Source organism: Diceros bicornis, chromosome 1 (genome assembly GCF_020826845.1).
Source record: "Diceros bicornis minor isolate mBicDic1 chromosome 1, mDicBic1.mat.cur, whole genome shotgun sequence".
Lineage (NCBI taxonomy): Eukaryota > Metazoa > Chordata > Mammalia > Perissodactyla > Rhinocerotidae > Diceros > Diceros bicornis.
Window position 1 is genome coordinate 66365598 of NC_080740.1, and position 12633 is coordinate 66378230.

At 48.9% G+C, this 12633-nt stretch overlaps 1 protein-coding gene across 1 annotated transcript in view; it reads left to right on the forward strand.

The window, feature by feature from the left end:
* The window catches only part of ABLIM3 (actin binding LIM protein family member 3), a 110898-nt gene that overhangs the window by 47212 nt on the left and 51053 nt on the right, over positions 1-12633 (forward strand). The window contains exons 4-6 of the mRNA XM_058543789.1: positions 2364-2547; positions 4465-4577; positions 10347-10473. Of these exons, the coding sequence (XP_058399772.1) occupies positions 2364-2547; positions 4465-4577; positions 10347-10473 (424 nt within the window). The remainder of the gene's footprint in view (positions 1-2363; positions 2548-4464; positions 4578-10346; positions 10474-12633) is intronic.

Here is a 12633-nt window from a genome sequence, read left to right on the forward strand (position 1 = left end):
AGTCAATTGATCCGCCACCTGCACACCCAGAACAGCCTGTACTCTGAACTTGCCTGCCCTCCAGACCGGGCATTGTTTGATGTACCCTTCCCCACCAGCCACCACCACCGCCACCACCTCCACTCACGCCATGCCTCTCCACAGGGGTGGTCTCCGGGGCCCTCCAGCTCTCCCTCACGCTGAGTTTTAAATGTTTAGGCACATGGTAAGCCCTGACGGAAGCTCTCCTCCTAGACTCACAGGATGTCAGTGTCAGAAGAAAAGCTCAGGTCATTTCTTGTCCAGTCTCTTCATTTTACGTATAAGTGAACAGAGGCCCCAGACAAGAGAGAGCCAAGTTCATATCACCCAGAGAGTTAGTGGCAGTGGTGAGACCAGAGCCCAGGTGGTCTGACTCCCAGACCACCCACTGTGCTGCACTGTTCCCACTAATGCTGTGACCTCTGGGGCTGCCCTCCTCCTCACTCACCTGGGCCCTTTAAGCCTGCCTCTGGCCTGTGAGGTGAAGAAACGCTTGCGAAATACTTCTGACATTCACCTGGAAGTCTCTTCTATTTCTAACCTGGCTGCTTTTGCAGAACAACTTTCCCTGTTAGAGATGAGATAGTATTTACTGGAGTGAGGTCACCCGGTCCAGTTAGGTCCTCACACTTACAGGCTTGGAAACTCCATTTCATTGGTTTCCCCACACTGACCGAGCTTGAGAGAGCTGACTCGTGCTAACCAAGCCCTCAGGAAACAGATGTGTAAAATCAGGGTGCCTGTTTATTAATGTAAACAAGAGCTGTAACTCTCCATTGTACTAGTTCACCTGACCAGCTGCTCTCTCCCAAAGGCAATCTATGTAGAAAGTCAAACTATCAGACAGTCGTTTGTTGAATGCAGACTCAGGACAAGGGGAGCCGGTCATAGTGTTCAAATGGGCTCTCCAGTGGCCTTCCTTTGATTGCTGACCAGCTCTTCCTGGCTGGCCCAGCCTGGCTTGAGCTGGATCAATACACTCAGCAGTTCTGGTGGCCCTGAGAGCCATTCAATCCTCTTGGAAGAAACTTTGCCTCCTTCTGCTCTGCCCATTATGTGTTGATTTCATAACTTAACTCTCAGAGGGAAATCTCGCTACCCACATTTCTAAGCCCTTTGGGGGAGGGAAGTCCCACATGATTCAGTTGTTCAGACACCTATAATTATATCCACCTGCTCTTCTGTTATCTGTCCTGCACATCTTCATATTGTCCACAGGGACATCCCAAAAGACCTTATGAAATTCCTTATAAAATCATGTTGCCTCTCTACTGGAAAGCTATCAATGCTATTGATCATTTTTGCAACTGATTGATGGGGAATCATTATAATCTTTCTGCCTTTGCATATGTCTGAGATTTTTTTCCAAATAATTTTTTCTGAAGTTTTTAAAAACTAGGGGAAAAACCATCCATGGCTTCTCAGTATCTCACAAAACCTAAACTTCCTAAACTGGACTCAGGCCTTCCTCTAACTGTCCTGTCCATATTTTCCTGTATTACTGCCCTCCACTCCCTAAAAACACCACCCCTACCCCAACCCCACCTCCACACTTGCAACTTCTTACCTCTATATTTTAGTTGATTCTGTTCCTTCAAAGTTTCAACTCAAGTACCGCCTCCTCCAATAAGCCTCCTATGATCCCTCCCCCACTGACAGTGCTCCCTTTTCCTCCCCACTCACAGTACTTACTGCCTGCACCAGCCCATGGCCTGTCACCCCTGATGTATGTTCTATCCGGTCCTCTCTCTGCATACATCATTAGCTCTTCATAGTTCAGGGACTGTGTTTTGTCATTCTTGCCTGGGAACAGACCCACTCTTTATGGCTATGGTGAGGACAGATTATAAACTTCAAATCATCCATCCTCTTGCCATCCTAAGTGTGTCATGCACTTAGAAAGTGCCCAGGAAATTTTTAACTGAATGATTCTTCTATCAAATTCATGATACCACCAGCTGTGTAGCGTGCGTGGGCCACATGGCCTTCAACGTCTCATCCGCAAATTGAGAGGATTGTACAACATCAGTGGTCTCAGTCATTGTGCATCAGAATCAGCTGGGGAGTGGGTTAACATGCAGACGCCTGGCCTCAACCCCAAGGAGTCTGATGCAGGCCCAGGCATCTGCATCTTAAGAAGCCCGCCAGGTGATTCTGACGCGAGTGGTCTTTGGGTTATACTTTAAGGAACACTGGCCCCAAAGGCCCATGAGGTCTCGTGTGCCACCATTCTCTGGCCATTCATCACCAAGTCGGGCACCAGACGTGTCCCCAGCGAGAACCTCATGCTTGCAGATCCTCCAGGACTCAACCTGCCCTTTTCCCCTCCTTGTTTCCCCAAGTGTGTGGCTGCGGCCTGGCCCAGTCGGGCTTCTTTTTCAAGAACCAGGAGTACATCTGCACCCAGGACTACCAGCAACTCTACGGCACCCGCTGCGACAGCTGCCGGGACTTCATCACAGGCGAGGTCATCTCGGCCTTGGGCCGCACCTACCACCCCAAGTGCTTCGTGTGCAGCTTGTGCAGGTGAGCAGTGGCCAGTGGAGGCCGGGACCCTCTGCCTGAGCCCTGGGGAAGGAGAGAAATGTTCTTTCCCAGGCAGTTCTGAGGCTTACAGGGCTTTATTCTGGACACTTAGATTTCTAGAGTCTCAGAGGTGGAAAGATCTCACAGGCCAGTGGTTTTCAAGCCTTTTAGCAGCTGAATCCATTTGTCAAATGTGATCTAATGTAAAATGCTAGTTTGTCCTACGATGAAGGCAGAGTGAGGATCCGAGCCTCCATGCTCAGCCCCACTTTTCCCATCAAAAGCCAGAAAGGAACCACTGAAGACCCTGGCCTCTCAGAACTCAGCCTGGAAACCATGGATCTGGCCCAGGCTCCCACACCCTCGGCCACATGGTACCACACGTGGTACAAGGGTATCTGTTTATAGCCTTCCTCCATGACTCTGGCAGGTGACCCCACCTCTGTAAGCCTCAGCTTTCTTCATCAGTAAAATGGGCATCAAAACCATTGCAACCTCACTGAGTTTTCATGAAGATAAATGAGATGATGCATGCAAAGACCTTAGCTCAGGGACTGGTACGTGATTGTGTCTGCTTTTATTCTTCCTTTCATTATCATAATGATAATCATCCAGCCTCTCAGGATGTCTGATAGGTGATGGAAAGCTCACCCTTTCCCTCTTCCCCACCCCCAGCATCCCAATCACTTGTTAACTTAGCAAATGTACATTAAGGGTCCACTGTATGCCAAGCACCACATTAAGGAGATGAAAAAATAAAGAAAAACCTCAACCCTGCCCACAAATACGTTACAATTTAATGGACTGCTCTAATTAAGTCATAAGTAAAGCATGATTAGAGTGTATGTATATGCATTTTTTTAATTGGGAAAGGAATTATAGATTAATTGTTCTCCCCATAAAATAACCTTTTAGTTACCAGTTAGAGTAACTAACCAATTAGAGTTTCTGATTGAGACCAACAACACAGTGTGTAAGAAAATATAATCTCCCAGTGGAATTCATTCATTCATCCATCTCTTAAAACCTGGACCCTGGGTCCTGGAATCTCAGACCCACAGGAGGTTGGTATAGTAGGGTCTGTATGGTATAAAGTGAAGTTTCTGTCAAGCCCCATAGAGATGAGATGCCTCCCCAAGGTCATGCCATGTCCTATTACCATGAGTCCGTGCCTGGGCTGTGATGAGAACACGGCTCCCCTGACTCTCGCCCCAGTACTCCCTCCATTATCTCACGTTGCTGATACAAGGGCAGTGGAGCCACTGGAAGCCTTTTTCAGGGCTTACGTTCAGAGTCTGTATAACAGGTGTCCCAAATGGATGCACAAGAGCAGCTGAACAATGAGATTGACGGTGCCGGGGATTCTGTATGCAGTTTATATTTAGTTGAGGAGGCAGGATGTGTAGGAGTTGAGACCTCTGAGCTGTGGAACTCAAACTGCACGAATGCAGAGGAGAAGAGGAAGAGGTTATTTCTGGACCTCTCTGTGGACCTCTGGATAGGGAAAGGAAGAAATTTTGGTAAGTTTGGGAGTTGAATGAGTTCTTCCTCTCACATGGGCATATATCAAGTTGGGGTGGAAAAAAGGTTCTTTCAAGGAAGAAGGAACAACTCTAGGAGGAGTTATTAACCTCTTTGTTCTACAGATGAGAAATGTAAGCTCAATTAAGTGTTATGATTTTCCCAGTGTTAAAATCATGTTAATGGCCCCAGTGGGCCTCCAAATTCTGGTCCTAGCCCTAATCGAGTGGTTTAGTCAGCCCAGCCCTGTGAACGGCTCTTGAATTTAGCTGGTGCTCTAGAGGGCAAGCTGTGTGTGTTACCAAAGAGCTTGGAGCACGTGCGTTGTCAGGTCACCAGTAGACACAGAATCCCTCCAGAGAAGAGTGTTGAATTTCTCCCTCGTCCCCCTTGCAGGAAGCCTTTCCCCATTGGAGACAAGGTGACCTTCAGCGGGAAAGAATGCGTGTGTCAGACGTGCTCCCAATCCATGACCAGCAGCAAACCCATCAAGATCCGCGGACCAAGCCGTGAGTCCTCCCCGCTGGGCACCTCCCTGTCTGCAGGCGCTGTCTCCCCAGGCTCCCGTGTCCTGGCTCCCTTAATCACTCCAACAGGCCTGGAGGGAAGTACGGGAGGTTCTCATCCTGGAAGACTCCTGAAGCATGACCCAGTTGGCATGCAGCCCAGACTCACAAGCTTCCCTAAGCACAAAAGCAGGGCAAACAGGCTACCCGACTATAACCAGTGATGACCTGAGCCACGTATTGGCCACTTGGGTGGGGCTCTTCTGGGATGAGCTGGGCTCCTGATCTTATCTTCCCTCTGGATCTGCATTCCCAAGGGCACCCCAACAGAGCTGAACAAGTGTTTTACCACCAGTGGTTCTCAATTTTCATAAACTCCACTAAAAATGAATATGCAGATGTGTCTTAAAAAAGGGAAATATGGGAGCAAACCACAAGGGCCGTGCTAGTGTCTGTTAGAATGTGTTCTATGGACCACTGCATCAGCTTCGTGCAGAACTGGTAAAAACACAGATTTCTAGGCCCACTTTGGACTTCTAGGAATGGAAATCTACACTCTTAATGAGCTTCCTAGGTGATTCATTTGCTGTTCCTACGATTGAGAACCACCATCTAGGGATGAGGGGAACATCTGCTGCGCCTAGTAAATGTTGTTTTATCACCAAACCATAGATGTGGGGGGAAACTGAGGATCAAGAGTATACCTTGAAATAGTCATTCTAATTTGTGGAATGTCCGTTCCACTCGAGTGCATCTAGCAGTAAGATGTCTAAATCACCGTTCGCAGACACCGTTATCAGGCTGCTGACTGCGTGTGCCCACACACACATGGACCCGGCCCCCTGGGCCTCGGTAAACCACGCTAGGCTCCAGTGTTCTTTCGTGTTACATGACACTCTCGCGGGCCTCTTCCGCGGAATCAATGAAAACCCATTAGCTTCCTGTGCTGCATCACTGTGCAAGTGCAGAGGTTGTTGGCCACAGCGCCAGCAGAGTCAGCATGCTGGGGCTGCATCCGACCAAGGAGGGTGAGCATGGGGCACCCTGAGTCAGCAGGGCTGGGCTCCCAGGGGCTCCATTAGAGTCCACCCAGCGTGGTCAGCTGGGGAGAAAGACAGTGGGAAGGCTCCCTCCCTCTTTCCTTCCTTTCAGTCGAATTGGATCTGCTTGTGAAATGTGCAGAGCCCTTCCTTCGGCATCTTTGGTGATGCTCAAGAACAGTTTGCTGCTCTGAGCAGGTTTCCATCTTGAGGTGACTGAGTGCAGACACAGTTATCCTTCATAACTCCTTGAAAGCATCGTCCAGAATGACAGCAAGGCTGGGATGATAGGATGCGGGACCATGGCCCTGTGGCTGATGCTGCTGAAGCGCCTGGAGACCAGTGGGACCATGTGTGAGGCTGGAGAGAGAGGCAAGCTGGGAATCAGGAGCCTGCCAATATTCTGCATGATGCAAAGCAGTCATGTAGCCTCCCCGAGGGTCAGTTTACCTAGCTTTGTGGAAAGCAAATGTATTAGTATATGAGAATCAAACTAACATATGTCATGGTGTGTAATATGCTCTCTAAATATAAAGTGAGGGATGTTGTTGGCTTGGAGGTTTAATCTAGAAAGCACACCAAAGGAGGACTGAGAATAAGATTCCTGAATCTGTTGTTATTTCTCTGAGCCTGTGTTGCGTGTTACTGCATACATCGGGGATCTCAGACAGGTAGGAGATTTCCTCAGCTGAGTGTGGGAGTCTCACATGTGAGCATGTCCTTGAGGAGAGTCTACTCAATGTCTCCACCATAATTCTGCAGATGAGGAGGCAGAGGAAGGTGAGGAAGAGTGAGTAAAGAGGGGCAAGTGAGCACGTGGGCAGTGCCTGGGGGAGTACTGAGGATTGTGGTTCATCTTGTTACTCATGAAGTAAAGACATCAATCTGTGGATCTTTGGTGCATGGCTTTCATAGAAATGTTTTCTCCCCCAAAGATGGGCACTGTCCGTGCTACAAATGCGAGGTAGCCTCCTGCCCAGAGGGGATGTTTGAAGGTCTACTGAGTTCCCCTGACAGGGGAACCGAAACCAGATCTGAGAGAGTGCTAAGATGAAGAACATCTCATGGAAAAGGAAAAAGAAGGAGGAAAAATTTGGTGTATTTTTGAGCTACAGGATTGTGAAGTTTCATCCCTGTAGAGTGAATCAAGACATTCCGGGAAAGCAGGAGCAGTATCTACTCAAAAGAGATCAAGAAGAATACTTAGGTACTGTCAAGAGAAAAGAATCGTATTACTTACCACAGGAAGAAGAAACATTTCCTCAAAGACCTCACTGAGAAGAATCAGCAGTAGTAGCAACATCACCTTGATCATCTCTGTCACCACCACCATCACCATCAGCATTACCAACACCACCATCACCACTATCGCTACCATCACCAACACCATCACCAACACCACCATCATCACCACCACTGCTAACATTGACCTACTTTTGCCAGACACTGCGCAGACCTCACTGAGAAGAATCAGCAGCAGTAGCAGCACCACCATCACCGCCAATGCCACCACTATCACCACTGTTAACGTTGATTGACCCTTACTATTGTCAGACACTGCACTAAGTTTGTTATACATAATATCCCATTTAATCTTTACAAGTCTATGAGGGAGACAAGAGTAATTGTTTTATAGATGAGAAAACTAAGACTCAAAGAGCATAAATGACTTGCCCAAAGTCACACAGATAATAAATAATGGAACTGGGATGTGAGCCCAGGCAGTCTGGAGCCTATTCCCTTAACTCCCTATACCAGAGACATGACTTGCCAGTTGGGAAGGGTCCTGTCTTCCTGGTTAGTTGCCTAAAACAAAATGGGGAGCTTGCTATCACTCACAAAATCCACTCATTTTTGCTGATCTAAGTGGAATGAATGACGCAGTCAAGAAAACTAAAAATTGTTGTCTAGGGTCTTTAACGACCTCAATCAACTGAGAGATTTGGGAGGAACAGGTGGTGGCATCATACTTTCTACCAGCTGAAGGTTGTAATTTTGGAATAGAGAGGAACATGTGAGGAATGGAGTGGACAGCTGGCTCTGCAGAAGCCAACTTGGGATAGAGTGTGATTTTCCCGACCCTGCTCATTACACCAGACCCACAGGCTCTGGGATGGGGTGCCTGAGGCACCACCAATGGCCAAGAGCCAAAGTTGGAAGAAGGAGGAGAAACAGATCCTGATGAATATGAAGCCAGTACAGTGGAAGACCAGCAGTGTAACATGAAAAAACCACGGGGAGAAGGCATCCCAGAATTCTCAGGAAGAATCAGCAGGCCTTCCCTACATCAGGAATATTGCTTCTGGCGTCAGATCAGAGATTGGATAATGCACAGAATATGGGTTAAACACATGAGAATGTGAAATAATAACAGCAACCACTTATTGGGCACATATATGCCAAACACTGTGCTAAGTCCTCACAGGCCTGATTTTAGCTCCTCTTCACACCAGTGTTATAAGAAGGTATTCAGATGAGGAAGCTGGGCCTTAGCAGTCATATGAATGGTAAGCGAGGGAGCTGGAATTCTCCCTTCAGCCAGCCTCTCACCAACTCACTCTAGCCTCTCAGCCCCACCTCTAACCACTGCACTGTGCTGTCTCGTAAATTTTAACTCAAGGTGCTAAATTCCTCTCAGATGTGTGACGGTAACTTAGAGAGACAGGACTCATTACTAGAATGTGGCTACGAAACAATGTACCTATTCAAATAAGTTTGATTGGGGAAGTAGAGAACTGTGTTGTTGTCCAGTAATATGTCTATCTCCATGGAATCCACCAGTGAATTTGATCAGTGGATGACCATATCAAGCAAGGAAAAGTGAAGTGCGAGGAATGAAGGAGAAGAGAAAAACTATAGTTGTCTTTAAATATTTGAAGGAACTGTCATGTGGGAAAAGAGGTAGATTATTCTTGGTTGCATAAAATAGGAGTCACAAGGAGTCGGGTCTCGGCTCCCTAGAAAGAAGGTGGTCATGACAGTCTTCCCAGTCCAAAGGCAAAGTGGACTTGCTCAAGACGGGGGAACGGCCCACCCTGGAGGTGATTAAGCAAAGGACAGTGCCCACCTGTCAAGAATGCTGTAGATTCCTGCATTGGGTGAGATATTTGACCAAATGCTCTGTGAACTCTGAGTCCCTATTGGTTTAACCCTATCAGGGAGGCCCACAGAGACACAAGTTCAGTATTTGTAGCCTAGAAAGCTAGACCAGATGCCTGAGCCCTTGGGTTCTTCTATAGTGAGCATGGGCAGGTCACTTCAGATGCCCGTCTGTGAAAGAGGACACAGTGCCTGACCTCTCTAACTATTACATTCTGAAGCCCATGATTATTGGGATGGGACGGGGGAGGGGAGGAGGGAGACTTATCCCAAGAGAAAAGAAAGAAAAAGAAATAAATCCCAAAACTAATCTCCCAGGCCCCATCTGAAGGCCTGGGGCTTGAAGCCTTTTGCAGTCGGAGATCTTCCTGCCCCAAGCCTGTGCTAAGGGATGTTAGAAAGGCGTTGAGCAGCCAAGAGCTGGGTACTGTGGGAGCTGCCTCGTACAAACACTGCATCAGAGCCCAGACCCTCCGCACAGCCTGCTGGGCACACCCCGCTTCCTGGACACCCAGACACATCATCTTCTCTCCCAGGACTGGCTCCCAGCTGGGTGTGAGGGCTTCCAGCCAGCCTCCCCCAACTTGAAATGCAGTTTCTTTTCTCCACACAGCTCTGAAGTGTGCATTTGTCTCGTGGCGCCAAGAGGAAGTCTTGTCCTCTGGTGAACTTTGCCCCATGGCCCTTTCCTCCTCCAGATTGGGTCATCCGGTCGGCTAGGCCTGAATTCCCAGCATCTCCAAGTACCTTGGAAGCTGGCTGCATTTCCTGCCCCTCCCCAGGCACTGATTGAGCAACAGGCAGACGCTGGTCCCCCCACATTCTTTTGGCCCCAGTGCACGTTCCACAGTGACGGGGACAGAGAGTGAGGGCACCTTGCTGCTTTGGAACAGTCTTATCAGCCTCTTTAAACCTTGCTACTCGGGGAGGCAAAGCTTTGGTCTATAAGCACGTTGAGGAGGGGTGAGATGGTAAATCCTGTTGTTTGCTTGGGTACTATAAGGCCTGCTCATTCATACTCATTCAGCAAATATCCTTTGAGTTCCTACTATGTGCCAAGCACAGTGCTGAGCAAGAGAGTAGATTTAACCACAAAACACACAAAACAGACACTGCCCTTGCCATTGAGCGTACAGCTTAAGGGTGAGAAAAAATAGATACTAAGCCTATCCCTTGCAGCAGTGCTTTTCAAACTGTACTGCCCGGGGAATCTCGAAAATTCTGTAGGTCTGGGCGGAGCCTGCAGTGCTGCACATCTGCAAGCTCCCAGTGATGCTGGTGCTACAGGTCCCCAGGTCATGAGCTTAGTTAGCAACTTGAGGGCAGGCCACAAGCAGTGCAGGGCCCCCTCTGGATGAACAGTGGTCAGCATGACAAGCAGTGAACTTTCTGGAGGAATGCTGGGAGGTCTTTCTTTCTTCCTCACACCGAGACCCCTTGTCAAGAGGCCAGGACTCCGTTGGCCTTTTCTGTCCCCTGGTAGAGTCTCTGGACAGGTGCCAGTGCCAGGGTGGGAGCCGCTGTGGGAAAGCTGGTGTTCACAGAGGGTTTTCCTTGACTTGGGCGTGAGAAGATGACAGTGGTCAAAGGGGCCCAGGACGTTTTGATCAGCAGCATCCTCTTGTCTTTGCAGACTGTGCTGGGTGCAAGGAGGAGATCAAACACGGCCAGTCGCTCCTGGCGCTGGACAAGCAGTGGCACGTCAGCTGCTTCAAATGCCAGACCTGCAGCGTCATCCTCACCGGGGAGTACATCAGCAAGTGGGTCTCCCCCCTCCCCGCCCCAGCTTCCTGGGCCTCTGCATTCTGCCAGGCCTGCCCCCTCTGGCCCTTGCCTGAACCTCCAGCAGCATCTCCCTTCATTTCCATCCAGCTCCCACACTTCGGGCACAAGCAGCATCTCACCAACCCCCCTGGGCCCTCCCACAGTGTTTTGTCTGCCTGAGATGCTCTCTGTTCCTCCCGCGCTTACTCCTTCCCTTCCTTCTGGTCTCGGGTCCCATGCCCTCTCCTCCAAGTTCTCTCTATACCATCTCTTCCCACCTCCAGTCCCCAATACTGGCCTTCACAGTGGCCCTCATTCTCCCCTATTCATTTCCTTCATACAGGCTATCACCATTTGCAATTATATATTTATCCATGTTAACTTTTTAATAATGATAATAATACTAGCTACCACTTGTTGAGTTTCTGTTATGTACAAGGAACGTACTAACTGCTGTGTGTGGATTACCACATTAAATCCCATAACTACCCCCATGAGGTATTTATCTCCATTTTAAAACTTGTGGAAACTGAGGCTTGGGGGAGTAGGTAACCTGCTCCAGTGATAGTGTTTAATGTCTGTCCTCGCCCGGGCAGGGACTTTGTTTTATTCATTGCTGCCTTTAGCACAATGCCCCACCCATAGTCAATAATATAGTGGTTGAATGAATTTAACTGAGATGAGAGGAGATGATGGACACACAAGTTATCAGGAGAGAGGGCCCAGCCTATGACCTACACACGGCAGCACTAGACAACCCCCCTCAATGCTAGGCCTGGTGACCACGTTTATACATTCAAGTACCTAAAAGAAATTACGGCCACAGACCCTCACGGTTTTGAGGCTTTATGACCCCAGACATTTCCTAGGTACCACTCTGTGCTCGATGCTAGGACGTAGTGAGCATGTCAAGATGCAGCCTACATGGTTTCTGCTGTCAAGGAAGTTATAGTCTTATAAGGGAGATAAGCTATATCCATAAAGAATTATGACACCGGGGGATATGTGATAGGGCCGCTCAAGAGAAGTTTTATTCTTTAAGACCTTTTTGATCATAAGTGACAGAAAACCCAACTCAAACTCACTTAAAAGCAAAATGGGAGTTTATTGACTCATAGAAATAGGAAGGCCAGAGGCATACTGGCTTCTGGCACTGCGGAATCCAGGGGTTTAAAGATGTCATCAGCACTTTAGAAGTGTCTCTCTCTGTCTCTCTCTGCCTCTCTCTCTCTCTCAGCTCTGAGTTCCTCTGTGTTGGATTCATTCTCAAGCAGGCCCAACCCAAGTGGTAGCAAAGATGACCACCAGCAACTCCAGGCTTTCATTCTATCAGCTTAGCCAGCCCAGCAGAATTTCCCCAGAAATCCAGCAAAAGTCCCACAGCTGCCCCTGACTTGGCCACCCTTGGTGACCCGTTCCTGACCAATCACTGGCCAGGAGGATCCAAACCCTAGAGCCAGAGGGCAGCCCTCTGTGAGCCACAGTAACTGTCGGTGGGAAGGAGTGGCTCCCAAAGGAAAACCCAGGCTAGGGTTTCTACCACCAGCAGAAGGGGAGACGGATGCTGGCCAGACAGCACTGGTCTGTGTCAGAGGTCCGAGAGAAGGGCTGTGAATATTCAGAGAAAGGAGGAATCACTTTCCAACTAGCAGGAAGTGGAATCTGGAATCTGTGAGTGCTTCATGGAAGATAGTGGTATTTGAGCTGGACCTTGAAAAAGGGGGTAAGATTTGAAGATGCCAAGGAAATCTTCTAGGCAGAATGCCCAGACTGGGCAAGGGCAGGGAGGTGCTGGACACATCCATCCTGTTTGCTGGAGCTCAGGCAAGTGCACAGGTGAAGCAGGGTCCGAGGCTGCAGAGGTGAGGGGAGGTCACATCACTGAGAGCTTTGAATGCCATGTTAGTAGGAATTGGGCATTCCCCTCTGTGTCTGCAACGTAAGGAGTGCCCTTAGTGAGTTGCTAGCCAGGAGTCCTTGAGTCTGTGAGCCTAAATCAGAATTCTCTGGGGAGTAAGAGTTTGCTCAGAGATCCTCTCAAGGAGGCCCAGCCCAGAATGCCCACCACACCTCGGGCCTCTACAGCCCGGCTCTGGCCTTTTCATCCATCTGCTGGCAGAGTGGCAGGTGCTTAGAGGCACTGGCTCTGGCATCAA